Here is an 18,733-nt window from a genome sequence, read left to right on the forward strand (position 1 = left end):
TGCGCCGGGCAAGCGGCAGCGGCGGCAGCGGGGAAAAGGCGGCGGGCGGGGAAGGAGGAGGAGGGATCAGAGCTGGGCTGGCCCGGCCCTCCCCCGCTGGGTGCCCGGGGGCCGGGCCGGTTGCACCCACCCACCCATGGACCCGGGCGGCAACATCGGCCGCGGCGGGGCGGGACGGGACGGAGACACACACACCCCCTGGGACAGGTACACAGGCGTCCCCTGAGCAGACACATACAGTCACTCCGGAGCAGGTGCACAGCATCCCCCAGACCCCATCAGTCTTGTCCCCAGTCCTGCAGCTGCTCAGCTGGCAGAAAACATGTTCCTCACCTGGCGTCAGGCCCAGTGGTGCTGGGTCACCTGCACGACTCTGGGTGCTATGGCATTGGGGACATGCTCTTGCCCTCACGGCCGCCAGGATGCACAAACCAAAATTACTTTTAAAGGGTGTTTTTTTTCCGAGCTCATTAGTATGCACATTACACAGAATATTGTATGTTCCTAGGCAAGTCCTGAGAAAATCCAGTGCTGTAATCCAGTAGAGATTTTAAATTACTGGGGTGCATTCAGTTAAAATCAGAGAATACTGGAATTGTTTGGTTTGAAAGGGACGTTAAAGATCATCTAGTCCAACACCCCTACAACAGGTAGGGACACCTTCCACTACACCAGGTTGCTTATGGTCTTGCATGGATTTAGTGAGACAGCGGTATAAAACTTTCATGTGGAAGGTAGAAAAATTAGTGAAGTGGCTCCCGAAGGAACTATCTTGTCTTTTTTTTTTGGGGGGGGGAAAGGTATTTTTTCTATTTTCCTTCAGAAAACTCTTACATTGATGCAGAACAGCCCTCAGTTCAGCTCTGGATTTATTTGCAGCGATTTTATACATCCAAATTTGAATAAAAATTCATATCTGGTTGTGAATGAAATAAAGTGAATTTTCGTGTTCTATATCAATTCATGCAGCAGTTTTGTATTGGAAGATAAAAACAGAAAGCAAAACTCTGCAGAAGAAAAGGGAAACGGGCTCCTAGGATTGTATTTGGTGGTAAAATGGAAAAATCAGCCAAATTCACCTCACTGTGGTTTCAAACACTTGTTGAATGCAAAGCAAGTATTGCAAGGAGAAAAGAGGAGAAAGCACATATGTCATGAGAGGAAAAAAAGGCTCAAGATCCTCTACAAAACAAAAATGCTGATTTTCTTGATCTCTCACCAGCATCTCAGCAGGTCTCAGCAGGGTCCCAGCGGCAGGCAGAGCCTCGCAGTCCCAGGCACAGCCTTGGCTCTGGTGCCAGCAGATCTGGACTGGGTGTCCTTTGCAAAACCTTTGCAAAACAACTGGAACCTCCCAGAGTCACTTATCTGGGGAGTTGCTCTGAGTACAACTGTGTAATTGAAGCAAAAAAACCTGGTAGGCAGAGGGCTATGGGAAATCTATATATCTGTCCATGTCAGAATGAGTATGTCTACACAGAAGGTGGATTTAAACTACTTAGCTCGAATACAACTGATGGGGATTAGTGACCCGAGCTGTTACCCTCAGGCCCTGTCAAGCCCTGTCAAGCTTTGCAGCCTGCTCCAAGCTCCCTTATTGATGCGGAAATGTAAAGAACAACATATATATCCCCTGTGTGCTCCACTAGATAGTTTTGCATCCACTGTGAGGCTACTTCAAACTGCACATGGGTCTAGAAAATGGGGATCACTATTCTTCCCTGGATGTACAACCAGTTTGGGACCCTTTCTTATGTGAGCAACATGAAATGATCTCAAACAGAGCGGCAACGAAGTTGTCCTCAAATTAGTATCCGCTTCAGCATTATAGCAGCAATATTCCAGCAATAACCCTGTCTAAAGGGTTTGTTAATGAGTCTGGGTGGTATTATATGCAGAGTGGCTAAATATCCGGTGGCTTAGATAAAAAAGAGCTGAAAGGCCTGGCTTCTCTTCTGTAAGGCTGAATTCATTCAATTAAACAGCTTTGAGAGCTCAGCTACGGTTTAGCAGGAGACTTTATTACCTCCTAAAACTTGGAGAGTATTAAAACAATTGTCAGGCATGCAAAGGAAAGTTTGCATTCACTTGTGCTAAGCAGCCAAATTTACATATTCTCAACCCAATCTGGAGATTTAAAAAGCCTTCATAATTGCATTAAACATGCTTATTCTCTGTGTTCTCTCAGGCAGAGCTGATTACCCCAAGTTGGGCAATGCCTGGAGGGAAATTTGCTAAGCCACATGATGTCAACAACTTGCAAAGAAACTTGATTTTTTTTCAAGAAAATAGCAGTTTGGTTATTTCTGCAAAACATCTCTCATTTCCATCAACTGTATGAGCGAATGCTTGTCTTCTGCCTCTGCTCCTTCAGGATGCTGATGCTCAGCCCATGCAGGGTGACTCTCAGGCCCCACCAGCGATCTATCTCAGCTCACTGGCAGGGTCTAATGTCCAGGAAGTACTGGGATCAGACCCACAAAATAATCCCAACCCTAAGCGAAATTTTGGACCAGAATATCCTTGTCCCTCCACTCTTCTTCCCCCATCAGACTGAGGTGAGTGAAGTGGCTGCAGAAGTGCTTCCCTTCTCGCAAACCTCCATCCCACAGGAGAAAACTCAGCACTCACTAAGGGGCTCCAGGGGCTCTATTGCTATTTTCTTGCCCACTTTTGTGTAGGATGTTTATCCATTTTTTTCCATTTTCTTGCTCATTGTAGTGAGCATCATCTCAAGCAGTTTTGGGAATTAAACCAAGGCTTTCCAGAGCAATGCCCTTGGCACCAATCTTAGCCTTTTTTAGAGAGAGTGGCAGCACAGTCACTCAGTGAAGCAAAGGGAGCAGTGACATGCTGTGGTCACTAATGCTTTGCACAGGACACAGACTGAGCTCACGCCCACACGATCAAGCCCTTCGCAAGAAGGACAATTTGTTATCCTTACAGACCAAGCTGTCCAGAAAGGAGAGAGCAACTTAGAGAAGCAAGGAAGCCTTGCACATCTGAGGGCTGTGTTACAGTGCCAGCACTTCTGTGGAGCAGTTGCTCACTATAGACAGTTGCAGAAACTCTGTCTGCCCTCCTGATGCTTGTGGGGCTGCCCGTCTCAGTGTCCAACACCAGGATAAATCCTTTGCCATGCAGGGGCAGGATCCCACTAGGATTCAGCCTGAAGGAAACGTCTCATGCTGTGCCTCATCACTAAAAGGAAGTAGATATAAGGAAGAAATGTTTTACAATGATGGTGGTGAAACACTGGCACAGGTTTCCCAGAGAGGTGGTGGACTCCCCATCCCTGGAAATATTCAAGGCCATGTTGGATGGGACTTTGAGGAATTTAGTCTCGTTGAACATGTCCCTGCTCATTGCAGGGGTGTTGGAACTAGATCTTTAAGGTCCTTTCCAACCCAAAATATTCCATGATTCTATGAACAGTAGCAAAACCTTCTCCTAGAGAAGTCAAACCAAATCCAGCACTGAGCCCAGCCCTCACAATTCACAACACTAATTTTCCTTTCATCATGGCATCAGGAAGGCAGCGTGAAAGTAAGAAAATCTCTGTGACGGGAGGGAAGACTTTTTTTTCTCTTCCTGGTTGTATGGCCCATACGGTTATCGAGTTATGGGAAAATCTGGCTGCCCAAACAGGTGTCACCACTCCCAACCTACAGTCTCATTTCCTGATCGTGTCTTAATCGGCGAGTTGGTTGTGAAAGTTGATTTCTTGCACATTCTTATATCAGTGGGAATTTCTGCCCTTCCCTGACAAGTATTATAGGCAGCCTTTGACATACAGCCCTACAGGACCTAAATAGGCTGCTATTCTTTCCCTACACTGAAAGGGAGCTTTGTGCCAGGGATTCATTAAACTGCACTGCACAGCCCTTCATAAATGGGCTCAATAATGAACAGTCGATTTAACTGGAAAAGCTGCTGGAGCTGTTAAATTAAAGGGAAATAAAGTGCACTTCAGGCTCAGTCTGCCAGAAGAAAATGTTGACCTAAAAAAAAAAATCTTTATTTTACTCAATCTCTTGCAAACAGGCTAAAATCTTCAGGAAGTTTATACTCACAACAGTGGGAACAATTTTAAAACATAACCAATTTTCTTCTCCACTAATAAAGATAGAAGAATTGCAATAAAATATTCAATAAAATCAGGAGGAGGGATGAAAGGCATATTCCACTTAAGCCAAATTTAGTCCCCTTAGCCTAAATTTAGTATTTTTTTGTAGATATGAGATTGTGTGGCTTATGTGTATCCAGTCTTTACTTGCCTTAAATTACTGTAGATCCCTTCAAGTGATGTGTGTTCATACATGGTTCTTTCCTTAATAGTCTTGGCTTCTTTGAGATGCTATTTTATTCAAATTAAATTATTAGTGAACACAGGATTGAAGACTTAGCACCCTGCAAACAAAGCCCTGCTTTCCTCTTGCAGCTTCTGGATGCCGTTGTCTCGTTTCCTTTCCCCTGTTTCAATCTCACTGTTTCAGGTTCTCCTGGAATATATTCCCTCCAGAAGAAAGGGCAAAGCAGGTTTTGGTAACTATTGTGGCACTGGTGAGTGGGTCATATGTGTTTGTAAGCCCTGCATCACCCTGGAAAGAGCTGTACAAGCATAAAGCATGAAGCTGTATTGTCCGTTTAGGGGATCATTGTTCCATCAGTAGATACCGTATAGGCTCTTGTGGTCCTTGCCCAGATGGGGCTGAGCTCTGAGATGCCACTGGAGTCTTCTGGGTTTCAGCAAAGTATTCTAAACTAAACATAAGTGTCTGAGGTGGACACATTTAACCTGAGGCGTTTTTATATGCTTATTGTAAGCAAGAAAGTTAAAAAAAAAAATTCAATTTAGACTTGGAAAAGAAATAATGTGTCACTCCAAGCCCTCATCCAATCAACTTCGTAAAGCCAAAGTTTCCGCTGGAGCTGAGTTCATAAAGTCATTAGGGAGAGACTTTATTTCCAGTTTGCCAGTATTTCCTGAAATTTTGGGGGGTTATGCAATCAAGTCCTTCAGCCTCCAGTTCTGGGATCATGCTGCTCATAAGGCAATAGTTGTTTTGCACATATGAGGTGTGCAGGAATCAGCTCGAAAATGGACACACATGGGGGGATTATATTTAATCTTCTGGATGAATAGGAAAGTCCGTCATTCAGCTGAGCCTGACCCAACTCTTGGATTTAGAAGAGTGTAATTCCTTATTTCAATGAGGTTACTCCAGTGTAAAAGTGGGGTTGCTTAGAGGTGAATCAGCTCTTCCATCGCAGCCATCTCATTCTCCTTCATCTGGGCAGTTACAAATACTGTTTCACAGCTCTGTTATGTACTTTATATATGAAATATTGTGAAGGGAATCTATGTGAAGGTAGACTGGAAGTTTAAGGACAAGAAGATCAGAAGAAGCATGCACTGGAAAAGGGACCATGTTCAAATTTAATTCCTGGGGCAGCTCATCTGAAAAGAAACCTCAGCATGACGTTAAAAAATTTGTGTTGCTTTCACTGTCTCACAACTTAGCTATTTTTTTCATTATATAAACTTCCCGATTGGAGAAACCCTCATCTTCTTCATACTAATTGTGATTTTTTTCAAATCTTGTATATAATACATAAAGTGATGGCATCAGGCTTTCAGCTCTTCACTGAAGTTGCCTTCAGTGGGTTAAACTCTCTCAAAATGGAGCATTCAGGAAGACTATTAGCTGAAGTGTATCAGCCTTCCAACTAAATTTCCATAATTATTTATAATTTGATTATAAATTACCTGGTGTAGATCAAAATCCCACAAAACTTGTGAAAACATGAACTTGTCTGCCAAAAAAAAAAAGCGCAGTTGATAAGTTGATAAGCCACCTCTTGTGCTGATGACTCTGTCACCACCGCAAGAGCTGTGCAAAAAACACCACTTGCCTCTTCAGGAAAGAGTTTGGGGATTGAAATTGTAATTTTGTTTCATTAGGTCCTGCTCATAGTCTGGCACTTGACTACTGGTGGAAATACACTTTGAAGAAACATTTAGAGATACTAAAAAACAAAAAGAAAAGAAATCACTTTTCATACTATTGAGAAATATTTCTTCATGTTTTTTTTCCCTCAGTCCATGTGTATTCCTTGAAATGTTCAGGGTTTTATCTTCACTTAGAGACATTTCTGAGGGTCAATGTGTGGGGTTTGGCATCAAACTCCTTACTTGATTTTCACTAGTCATGCAGGGTGCTGCTTGGAAGAGCTGAGTGGAAAGAAAACATGAAATGCAATGAAACAGCAAGTAATATCAAGTACCGTCTTGTTTGCTGCAAACTGTCCTTCCTCTAGTCTCTTTTTGCTTGTCAGGAACCAGTTTGTTTGATCTCATTATTCCTGACAGGCTTTGGGGAAGTGCTACATGGCTTTGAGAAGGGGCTGCGTGGCTTTGGGGAGGACAAGAGCTCCTCAAATCCTACCTGGTGCAAATAGTGAGGATTTAGCAAATGCTGCAAAATAGCCTTCATATATCTCCAAACGGCCACTGAAACTGAAGGCACTGAGGTGTTTTTCAGAGATCCATCCACAACACAGGGGAGAGCACAGGAGGGCCAGGTATGATCGTGTGGTCATGCACAGCTTGGCAACAGCATTTCAGAAAGAAATCTTCTTGTGACATCTTCCCTCCATGTAGCTATGAGCTGAACTGTGCTTGTCCTTCCAGCCCTCTCATTGCCTGGGTTCAGCCTTCTCTCCCACTCTAGGTAACTCCCAAATGATGCTTCAGCCATGCTGACTTGGAGGTGACTCCTCTTTGACTTGGAGGTGGCTTTCAGGTATCTGTGACCATGGCAATGCTACTGTAATTCTTCTTATGCCTTTATGTCTCAATCAAACCTGGTGCAGCTCAGTTGATGAATCAGACTGCATCAGGGAGACCTTACAGCACTTTCCATTACCTCAAAGTCCTACAAGAAAGCTAGAGAGGGATTTTTTATGAGGGCACGTGGTGATAGGACAAGGGGTAATGGGTTTAAACTGGAAGAGGGCAGGTTTAGATTAGATATTAGGAAGGAATTCTTTACTCAGAGGGTGGTAATGCACTGGAACAGATTGCTCAGAGAAGCTCAGACTGCCCCAACCCTGGAAATGTTCAGGTCAGGTTGGATGAGACTCTGAACAACTTGGTCTAGTAGAAGGTGTCCCTGCCCATGGCATAGGGTTGAAATTAAATGATCTTTAAGGTCCCTTCCAACCCAAACCATTCTGTGACTCTATCATTCTATGTGTGACCTCATGGCACACAACAACAGATCCCAATTCTCACAGGTATTTACCTAAAGGAAAGTTTGCTCTTTGTCTTACAATTATGAGATATTTGCAGCACAGAGTCATCTGTAAAAGTGTTGTTCAGGACCATGTACCAGTACCTAAAAAATTAGTTCATTAAATGAATAAATAAATACATAAAGACAGGTTAAACCCTGTTTCTTTCCAAGAATATATTATTGGTTAAGGAAAAAAAAAAAAGGACAATTGGGAATTTTTAGTTGCTTTCTTTTTAATTGAAAATGCTATCAAACTGTGTCCAGTTTTGCCTGTTGTAAACTGCCCAGTAGAAAATTTTGAGCCATTTTTAATAAGTTTAACTGAACAGACAAATATGATTTTCTGCTTCCAGACTTGCCACCCATTCACTGCAGCACTGGGCTGCTCTGAGGAGCCCTCCAAGATCTGGAGCTTGACCAGGAATATGTTTTTGCCATATGTCAAAAATCAGCAGGTGTAGGACAGCTGATGCTCCTTATGGACCTGCCATGGGGAAATCCAAATCCCAAATGAATTCCATGCTCTTCGGATACCAGCCTAAATTTTATTAACTCTATTTTTTTTCACTATTTTTTTTTTCCTCTGCTGAGATACGTCTGTAGGGAATTTAATCTTATCAGGAGCAGAAATTGGTCCCAAGACCCCTTTCTTGCAGCAAAAATAACCTTCTCAGTGGTACAGCACAGTCTGGAGGCTGAGACGGCCACTGGTCTGCAGGACTTGGGTACGGCAGGAGACCCTGCTCCTGCACAAACAGCTTCCTTGGCCCAACCTTGGCCACAATATGTTCTCCCATGGAAAGCCCCAGATCCCAAATCCACACAACATGTGTGTCAGTCACCCAGGTCAACCTCTGTGTTTCAAAGGGTTTACTCTCATGCTTAGGTTTGGGCATACCTTGTGGAACAATAGACTTTGTTCACAGCAAGAGGGGTTCAAAACCAGTTTGTGGGGCACAGCTACCTTTTAAGTGGTATCTATCACAGGATTCATTAAGCGTTTAAATTCTAATATCTTATTTGTCTATAAATTTTCTAGATAAATACATAATAAATCATTGTATACACATTTATACCCAGAGTGGGAGTATACTGTGTTTAGGAGCATTGCATACAGCCAATACTGTATATAGACTAAAAATACTGTTAAGAAAAGATCTTTATTTTAAAGCTATCGCTAACACAAGGGCTGGATTCTTGGTTACCAGAAATGTTTTCTTAACCAGATGTTTTCAGTCTTTTCTTAACAGAGCCACTCACAGATTGTTCCCTTAATTATTTCATGTTTAGAAATGGTGTCTGGTTAAAAGAGAGAGGGAGACAGGGGGAGAGAGTTGCACAAACTTCCATTATCATGCAAATAGCTCCAGAGGAAAAAGGACAGTGAAAATGATAGCACTGATCTAATTATCTGCAGGCCAATATAGCTAAGTCACTGAAAGAGGCCCACAGAAAAGGCTGCCACAGAAACACAAAAAACAGCCAGAAAACAATAAGGAACTTAGCAACAGTATAAAAACGGACTTCTTTCTGTGCACAAAGACTAGTTTTATGAGCATTTTTCTTGCTTTCAGTTTGCAGAAAAGGTTAGAGCACATTTTAAATTCTATGCCAGTATATTTACCCCCCCCCAGCTCCCAAAGATCTTTTGGCGCGCCATCATATCACTGCGCACCCGGTGGTGGGAATGTGGCTGCTCCTGCTCAGTATGTCCGGGCACTCTGGGGGCTGCGGAGTTTGTGCGAGGTGGCCTTTGGCAGCACCAGCCTCCATGGCTTGCATTTCGACCATGAGATTCAAGCTTTGCCCTTTTTGTGGTTAATTCTCCTATCTTCCTTTTGGTGCTCCCAGGGTGTTCCCAGCTGGAGGATGGAAGGTTTATTTGGTGCCCACCTGTCCTCAGGTGACCTGTGTGAGGGTGTCAGTGCTCCCTCCATGGGGAGCAACAGGAGGAGCCCGGCTATGACGGCCTGAAGGGGCACTGCCATCCCCACAGCCGTAATCCACATTAGCAAGGACCTCAATCAGGACCACAAGATGCTTCCCACCAGATTGCCAAATGCAGACACTGGCAAGCAGTCAAAAAATACCCCTGTAGCTACTGATCGTGGTTGTCAAAGAGGACCCTACATGATCTTCTCACCTTCAATCTCTTCTTATTCATGGGAAGAAACAGGCAGCTCCAGAGTAACTTTTCTGCCCTATTTTAGTGATCCCGCTGACCCTGTTTTCCTGCTGAAGAATGAGAGAGAGCCCCTATAATCCACCTAATCAAACTAATCTCAAACAGATCTGAAGAACCCAGGGCACCTGCCAACTTGCCCCAACATCCATTGGAGCTACAAGCATCAAACCAGAGCAGGCAGTTGCCCAAAATGTCCTGAAAATGCTTTTTAGAAATTCAGAGATCACAGCACTCCTTTTTGAGGGGAGAAACTCCCATCCAGTAACTGCTTTTGTTCATTGCAGGTTTAAAGTGGACTGGAACCAAAGATGAAAGGGGAAAATACACAAAGCATCTCTCTCTCCAAAATCTCCAAAATCTCCAGCTAATCCCTCCTACTCCCATTTTTAGGCTTCACAAGCTTATTAAGATATCGAAATATCCATATTTAGCCTAACGTCAAGAACGTACAGACACTATGACAAATAGTTGCCAAATGCATTAAGCCTTGCTCATACAGCTGGATGCTCTAGGAAAATGAAAGTGAGGAAGGTCAATATCTTCCAAACAACTTTTAATTATTTCTTATGGGTTTAGGGAAGGGACTTTTTAAAGGATCTGAATGGGAATACAGAGCAATCATTTAATTTGGGTGGGAAGACTCACCAACATCAACAAAATTCAGTCCTCTGGTGGCATTACAAGGAGGAAAACCCTGAGGAATGAGAGGATTCAGGCTACATCCTGAGACACAGACAGGGTGGGCACTTTTGCCAATGATTCAAGCCACTTCTGAGCCTGGCACCCTCACAAACAGCCAGACATGCAGATATGGAAAAACAAACATTGTGCACTCAATTTTACCCAGAGGAGTTTATTTAGACCTGTTTGGAGTACATCTGGTGGCATTTTTTGTGCAAGACACCATCTTTGAGCCATCTCTCTGCAGCCTGCAACCTTCAGCTCTGATCTTCAGGTGAGGACCACTAAGTCTGGACCACTGCAGATGGCTTAGACACATGATGGCTTAGATGCACTATTTAAAGGTGGATTTTCCTTAGAAACATATTGGTTCATGGGATGGTAGGGGCTTCATGGAGAAAGAATTAGAAGGAGAAAGAGGGCAGAAGGACTCAAAGAAAATACTATCAACAGAATTCTGTAGTTTTGGAAGGAATGGGCAGATTCGCTTGAAGAATTCAGTTCTTGAGAAAGATAAGTTAACTATCAGGTGCTTAAAAAGTCATTGTGTTCTCATATCCATCCAGCAAGGGATCCTCGCCCTCCTTCCCAGTCTGTGTCCCAGAGAATAAACTGAGGATTTATAATGCACATGACTTGAGTGAAGATCTATGGAAACATGGGTCAGTAAAGGGAATTGGTCTGGGCAGCAGAACCTTGTTAGATTAGAAACACGCTGATGAGCCACAGCCTCAGTCCTTCCTTCTTCTCCTATCTCAAGCCCAGCTTCCACCACTGTCTGTAGCCAGCATCATGTACAGCCCCAGGGTGAACAGCCCAAGGAGCTGATAAAAGATAAACCTGTCCTTTTTCAATCTTGACAGGTTCATAGGAACACTGATGGATTCCCCAGTGCCCTTCACTACATTGCCAAACACTTGTACCAGCTTTTCCTACCTTACAGAGCTCTTTGAAATACAGAATAGGAAATCCCAGTGCAAGAAAGACCAGAAGTCAAGTTGGCATGAAGAGTATGGCAGGCAGCTCATTCTCCAACGTGGCCATCCAACTGCATAAAGCCTTCCTATATCCAAAGATGCAACACACAACAGCAAGAGAAATAAATCAGATGAAGGAAACTACCACTAATATTAAGACAAAGAAACCAAAGGCAGTCAGCCCATCCATCTAGCTCTCTGGAGCACTCATTACATCCTAATTTTGACTTTGTAGTGTCCACAAAACCCATCTATTTCCTAGGAGAGCTTTATCAGCATTTATACTGTTGTGGGGGAAGCTGTCATGTCTGTGAATAGTCAGTTAAGGTCAGAAAACAGATTTTGGTTGCAAAATTGGCTGTGTCAGATAAATGTTAGTCATGGTGATTATCTGCCAGGGAATGCGAACAGGCTACAAAGTGATAAGAGAAGCTGCTGCCACCAGAGATCCTGTTTAAATTTTTACAGTGTACATGGAATTTAATTTATGCCATCTTTTTAAACAATATCTGATCGCTGTGTCAGATGGTCCAGCATAAGAACAGCAGCCACCAAATTGGTACCCAGTCAAACTCACCTCCTCATTTGCTGCACCTGAGAGAGATGAACTCCTTGTGCACTTTTAGGTCTTCCACATAGCAAGTCTCTCCCAACTTGATCTCTGTTTGTGACAGATCTCTGCTTCCCAGGCCACTCTGTTGGAAAAAAATACATCATCAAAGAATGATCTGACATTTCAGCTGATCTAAATTCAAAATATGCTCAGTGTTGGCACAGGACACAAAGAGAACTTACAGACAGGCCATAGCAGATACTTCAGGGATGAACCAGCTCAAGCAGTACTTTGGTTAACAAGGGCCATGAAAACTAGATTTCATTTTCAATATCTAAACCATATCCTTAACATTTCAGTAAGTGATGGGTTTAATTCCTTTCTGTGTTTCGCAGCTGCAGAATACACATCAATAATAGGCTGTGATAGAGGCATGGCAATGACCCTCACAGTCTGATGCCCACTGTGCATGATTTCCACCATGACATGAAGGGCTGTGTAAAAAGGTCCAACAATAACCAACAGGGTACTGCTTTTTAGGTCTCTGAGACCAGAGGTGACTCTGTGAGGATTCCCTGGGTAAGGCACCATCAGCATGACATTAAGAGCTGCCTGTCTAGGAACTCTTCCCATCACCAAGAAAAAATATGGCCTTTTTTAAAGCGTCTGGGATACACAGGTCCCTTTCTGAGCACATGGAAGATATGTCTGTGTTGGTAGTCCAGGGAACTGGTTTCCAGCCACTTTGACTTATAGTCTCATATCTGGCTTGTCCTTATCCTTGCCCCAGTTGATCCCGCTGGCCCTGCTCCACAATTACTGGCCAAGGAGGGGATGGTTATGCCTCTATAACATAAGTCACTGTTGGGCACTTGGGGCCACAGAGGCTGCTTGGGAAATTAGGAGAGATGGCATTTGTCTTCCCAAGTCACCATTATGTGTGATGGAGCCCTGCTTTTCTGCAGATGGCTGAACACTTGCCTGCCCATGGGAAGTGGGGAATGAACTCCTTGTTTTGCTCTGCTTGCATGTGCAGCTTTTTCTTCACCTATTAAACTACCTTTATCTCAACCCATGAGTTTTCTCACTTCTACCCTTCCTGTTCTCTTCCCCCTGCTGCTGGGCATGGGGGAGTGAGTGCATGGCTGTGTGGGGCTGAGTTGCTGGCTGAGGTTAAAACACAACAGAATACTAATTTAGGAACACAGTGCAGAAGAAGTTGACTTGTATCCCCGTTATGATGCGGTTACTAAAATTATTAGAGAGGTGTCTCTGCCTGAATTAAGATGCAAACAAGACCATATGCTGAAGTCAATAGTATGGATTTTTATTTAACAGTAAATGTGAGGAAGAGAGAGACAGAAACAAATAGCAAAAAGAGTGGGGGGGGGAGAGGAAGAGAGTGACAGACAGATTAAGTAGAAAAAATATCACCACTCCATGGATTCCGACAGTGTCCTGTTGATCTTCTTCTTGTGGTTTTCTCAGTGGTCTTGTTGAAGTGATGGTTGCAGTCTGGAGCTGTCAAGGGAAGTCCAGGGTGGTGAGGAAAGGCCCTTTTATCTTATCTCAAGTTCTCATCATAGTCCAAATTACTAGGAATATCCAGGGAGGGGCAGGCTTGAAAGAAATAGGAAAACAGCCTCCCCAGCTTAAAAAGAAATAGTCAAAATGTTTATTTTGAGAACATTTGGTAAGAACAATCTCATTTAGACGTTTCAGCCAGCTTCTGGTAACAAGCTGCTCTAGGAGTAATGCCATCTTCCTGGGTCCATCCCTGTGGCAGTCACATGGGCACCATCATTCATGCTGCCTTTCTTCCTCCTTGACATGCGGCTCTGCAGAACATCACTGCAATGGTCAGGGAGAGCAGCTCATGCTGCCTCCCTCCACTGGCCACTGCTTTACGGGTCAGGGTTATCATGGAATCATAGAATCATGGAATAGTTTGGGTTGGAAGAGACTATTAAAGGCCATCTAGTCCAATCCCCCTGCAATAAGCAGGGACATCTTCAACTAGAGTAGAGTGCTCAGAGCCCTGTCCAACTTGGCCTTGAATGTTTCCAGGGATGGGGCATCCACCACCTCTCTGGACAACCTGTGCCAGTGTCTCTATACTCTCATTGTAAAAATCTTATTTCTTATATCTAATCTAAATGAACACTCCTTCAGTCCATCTGGGCTGCATGCTCTGTGCATGTGTGCTCACGTGTAAATTCCCATGCTAAGCAAGGGACTTTCTCTCAAGGAAAGATGTGCACACCTCACAACTTGCTGCTCTCACTATCCTCTTTTTTTTCCACAAAAAAACTTGCCCAAAAGCAGTTGTGTAAAGATGTAATCAGCTAATTACTTGCAACTGGGATAATATGGAAGGAGAAAGGCTGGAGAACTGGTAAGGCGGGACCCTTACCCATCTTGAGGACACAGCTAACTCAGGGAGCTCAAAGCCACCAGCACATTTTCAGGATCCAAAGATTTCCAGACCACCGTTACCTAAGGATTACCTAAATTGCTAAAATCCTGTCCTTCACTCTGGATTTAAGCCTACTGTGACCATGGTGGGAGCAGAGACTCTGTGACAGCACCAAGCCACAGGACCCAGCCCTGGAGTAGGCCTATGCATGCAGCAGGACATCACTTATGTCACCCTCCCAGGCTCTCAGGGCTGTTTCTTCAGGAGCCATTTATTGACTCGCCTAAACTCAAAACAACAATGTCCGTCATCATTCCTCTTCCCAGCTCGCCCCCCCCCCCCTTCTGGAGTAAGGAAAAGTGTCGAATAATCCTCCTCCTTTCGGTGTGTGGTCTGGTTTTCTGTGTCGTCATGCAGACAGTACAGAGACAGGGGGTCAGGCGGGTCATCAGAATGCTAATAAGAAATCTGATTGATGAGCCGGTGCCTCAGGGATGAATGGGATACTTAATTAATGACTTTTGCTCTGTTTAAGAAAAAGTTTCCCTTAACTTACATCCCTCTTTTTCTTAAAAAAAAAAAGGGAAAAAAAGGAAAAAGAAAAAGAAAAAGCCCTCTATAATCCCAAGTTTTCCAAACAACATAAAGGGAACTTCAAAGACAGACGTGGTCAGTTTTTATGTGTTGAGTTGGTTCAGTGATTCTTTCTTTTCTTTGTTTACAAGGGCAGCCAGGCTTGATTCCAAGGCTGAAAAATAAAAGGCCACATTGTTCAACCAGATTCTGGATTTTTACAAGAAATTTCCTCCTTCCCAGTAGGGCAATTAACTGCTTCACTTCTGGGTCTGCCACTACCAAAATGCACCGCCAGGCCTGTGAAACTCAGCAGCAGTCGGTTCCTGCCAAAACACTGCTCTGCTTTGGAAACAAGATGTACTGTGGAGATGCTATTGTCCCATTAAATCTAACCAGCAATCCAGGACTGGGTTGTTTTGGGGTATTTTTGCAAGAAAATAAAAGCCCATCGGGAAAAATACCTGGTAGGCACTTAGCTTAGGAACACTGGACTGTGTATTCAGGGCAATTCCAACAGGATTTCAAACCAGCAATTAGCGATGTGAAAACAGCAACAGTTTCAAATGATCTCTTCCGGATTGATTTGGAAGGTTATTTCATGCTAAATGAATAGCAGCAGGAAAGAAGATGAAAAGGGAAGAAGGAAACCCACACAAATGAATTTTTTCCCTCTGAGGGTTTTTTTTGGGAACAGGCTCAGCTGCAGCATTAAGTGCAGAACAGGCTGCTCAGTATCAGTGATGGGCAGATGGGAGATGGCAACAAAGAAATGCAGGGGGACTTATTGGTTGTATTGGGACCCCGGTGATTCCCACCCAAATTCAGTCACCCCCAGCAGACAGCTCTTGGTCATCTCATGGGCCCCAACACCACAGCGTGGAGCCAGGTCCACTGGCTCAGCAGATTCATGGGACCTTGAGCCCCTTGGTGGACCCAAGCAGGGAAGGAAGCTGCATCCTCAGCCCCACATGGACTTCACCAGCCCTTCTCTGGGGTTTAAGAGTGTGCTAAATGTTAAGCCCATTGCAAGCCCATTTTGGTAGGCGAGAGCTGCTCATGTACTAGAAGTCAGTGTATTTAAGTGCTTGGTTGATCTGAAACTCATGGGAGGAAGGTAAGGATCCTGACCAAGTCTGTGGCTGCCCCTGGCAGTGGTGCTTAACCCAGGATCACAGGACTATCAGGCTGCCTTTTGTTGGATTGCTGGAGCTGAATTTTGATGCTGTCTCATTTTTAACTTTTCCTTGTAGTAATCCTGTGTGCATTTGACATAATCTGTAAATATGTTCAGCTGTAGCTTTAATACAATTAAAAATAACGTTCTTTAAAAAAGGCAAGAGACCCTGAGGGCTTAAAGAATTGGCATTAGACTGAAATTTGGGCACATAATAAAACATGCCAAATGGAGAAGAAATGGCAGGCATGGATTTAACCTGGCAGCCTAGTTTACTGAATATTCATCCTTTTTAAAAAATTGTGCATGAATTTTCTAAGTGAGTAGACACCTGCTTTGGCCTGAGGGTTTAGAGCACTAGTTATTCTCACCAGCCTCGCTAGTTAAAAATCCCCCTTGTTCAAATCCCACTTATGGGGTTTAGGAGTCACTCATTTAGGTATTTTATTATCTAAAGATCGCTGACTTATTTATTTAAAGTGATGGGAAAGTTCACAGTCCTTCCTCCCTCTGATCAGACATAATGTCCAAGAGATTTTGTCCAAGAGATCAACTGTGCAGAGAGGTGACAAAGCAGGAACATAAGGGCCCAAATGTTCTTCTTTGGAACCAATGTGACCACCTGACTATTAACTTTAGGGAATTTGAGGGAGTTCTGGTTTATTTTTAGCCCTTCAGATCTTTTTGCACAAGGGTTAACAAAGACACAAGTTGGGCAACAGGAGGAGGAGGAATAGGAGGGCAGAGATGTGGGAATGGAGCAGGTCTCTGACCCTCCTGGGGACCTCGCTTGGGACACACTGGCTAAAGGAAGGGAAGGAAAAGAAAGAGTGAGAAAAGACCTGCCAAACCACGCTGGCCAGACAGGAAAAAAAAAAACAACAAACCAACGGCCCAGAGCTGATTTGCATTTGTATCGGACACTTGGGGAATACGGATAAAACACTCTTTATTTTTCAGGGGAATTCAGGGAATATCAGTAGCAACATCCATGCATGAGCACAAAAGGGGAAATAGAAGTATTTTGGTAATCCTGTTCTTAGGCAGCAACAGTGATAACATCAGAATAACACCTCTCAACCCTTTCTCCTGGATCTCTTCAGGAAAAGCAGCACTGGCACAAAATTACAGTAACTTCTGGCAGTGGTGCACGTAGGAGAAGTCAAGGAGGGAGATTAGACAGGGAGTGGAGGTCACTAGCAATTTATTGCTAAACTGTGAACAAAAGGAAGGGCCCAGAGTCCAAAATTAATATCAGAGTGCACTCATACTTCCTGTCATCAATGCCTGCAATGCTCTGTGGTCCCCCTGCCTGCCTGCTGGGCACTGGCAGCATAAAAGCAAAGCAAAACTGAAAATTAAAGAAGAGCACTGGTCAAACATTGAAAAAGGCTACAAGCAAAAGAGTGATTTGTGGCCAGTGAAACAAGTTGTATGACTGAGCTGCTGCTTAAACATCAGGCTGTGCCTGCTCACCATGGGTGTAGGACCCACTCATCCTAGTCCTCCCTGATTTCCAGTCAGAAATCCCATTTACATGTGTTTCCATAGATCGGATCGGTTGGGTTGGAAGGGACATTTAAAGAGCATCTAGTCCATTCCCCCTTGCCATGAACAAGAGCGTCTTTCTCCAGATCAGGTTGCTCAAAGCCCTATCCAACCAGACCTTGAACACTTCTAGGGATGAGGCTTCCACACAGCCATAGAACTGTCCATCCCTGCATTGCCCAAATCATAAAATGCCTGCCTGCTGGGCTTGTCTCAGCCTGGTAGCTTCGCAGGTTCAGGGGCACCTCTCCTGGGCAGATGGACATCTATCAGCTGCTGGACCTCTGCTTAATTCTGATTTAGTTAAACAGACATCTGGATTCTACTGAAGCTATGAAAAAGCAGTGAATTGGCCACAGCTGTGACAGCTCTATTACTGTGTTACAGGAACAGCCCTGGGGCTAAATATCTTCTGCTATAAGCCAACATCTGCTATTTATCCCTGAAATAATGGCCAGGAAACCTTTCCTGATGCTTTAAATGCCCTTGAGAAACATTTACCCCCCATGTTTAAATAAACTATGTGCTCCTCTGCATGAGGAAGAATCAAAACCAGAGAGGCTTTGCTTGTTTGTTAGCAATGTGTACCAGATCAAAGCAACGTTACAAGTAGCCCTCCATTGTCCTTTCTCAGCTGTGAAACAACTCACAGGTTACTTCAGGCTTGATACCCCTCAGGCTTTGCCCATATAATTCCTTATTGCACCTTTGCAGCCACCTTAAGACCTCATAGAGCTTCAGCTGAGAGAGGAAGGGTCACAAAACCCAAAGCAGTGTTGTAAAATGATATAAAATTGCAGCTGTGCCAATGCTACCCTGTCAACACTTGCATTTCCTAACACCCATGTGCCAGGATCCGTAAACATTGCAGAAGATGCTGTCCTCTACACCCACTTTCAGGTTTTATATGCATCCTTTTTATCCAGGAATTTTCCATTCACAAAAAGACATTTCTGCTTCCATTTCTTGACGTTCTGGAGGATGGGGGTTGGGAGGGGAAGGGAGAAACTGAGATAGCAGAGGTCGAGCCCCTGGCTTACTCCGCTGATCAAATCCTGGGCTGTGGCATTACCTTCCCTTTCAGCTGACCCAGTTCGAGCGCTGTGACTGCCTATTCCCACGCCACGTCAAAGGGAAGGTTTACATTGTTCAATGGATATTAATTTAAATTATTCTGGGGGCGCTTGGAAACCACCTCCTCCCCCCTTCCCCTTCAGTCTCCATGGGGACTATCACAGAGGCTGGGAGATATAAATGAGCAGCCACTGACACATTGATCTTCCTCCCCTTCTGTTGCAAACTGCCATCAGCGATTTCCACTGTCA

The 18,733-nt window shown here is 44.1% G+C and overlaps 1 protein-coding gene across 1 annotated transcript in view; it reads right to left on the minus strand.

Moving 5' to 3' along the window:
• Window positions 1-13,055: 13,055 nt before the first annotated feature.
• The window catches only part of PRCP (prolylcarboxypeptidase), a 42,937-nt gene continuing 37,259 nt past the window's right edge, over window positions 13,056-18,733 (minus strand). Inside the window, exon 9 of the mRNA XM_027677482.1 lies at window positions 13,056-13,345. Coding sequence (XP_027533283.1) covers window positions 13,264-13,345 — 82 coding nt within the window. The 3' untranslated portion in view covers window positions 13,056-13,263. The remainder of the gene's footprint in view (window positions 13,346-18,733) is intronic.

Source organism: Neopelma chrysocephalum, unplaced genomic scaffold, assembly GCF_003984885.1.
Source record: "Neopelma chrysocephalum unplaced genomic scaffold, ASM398488v2 Primary Assembly neopelma1_43, whole genome shotgun sequence".
NCBI classification, from domain to species: Eukaryota; Metazoa; Chordata; class Aves; order Passeriformes; family Pipridae; genus Neopelma; species Neopelma chrysocephalum.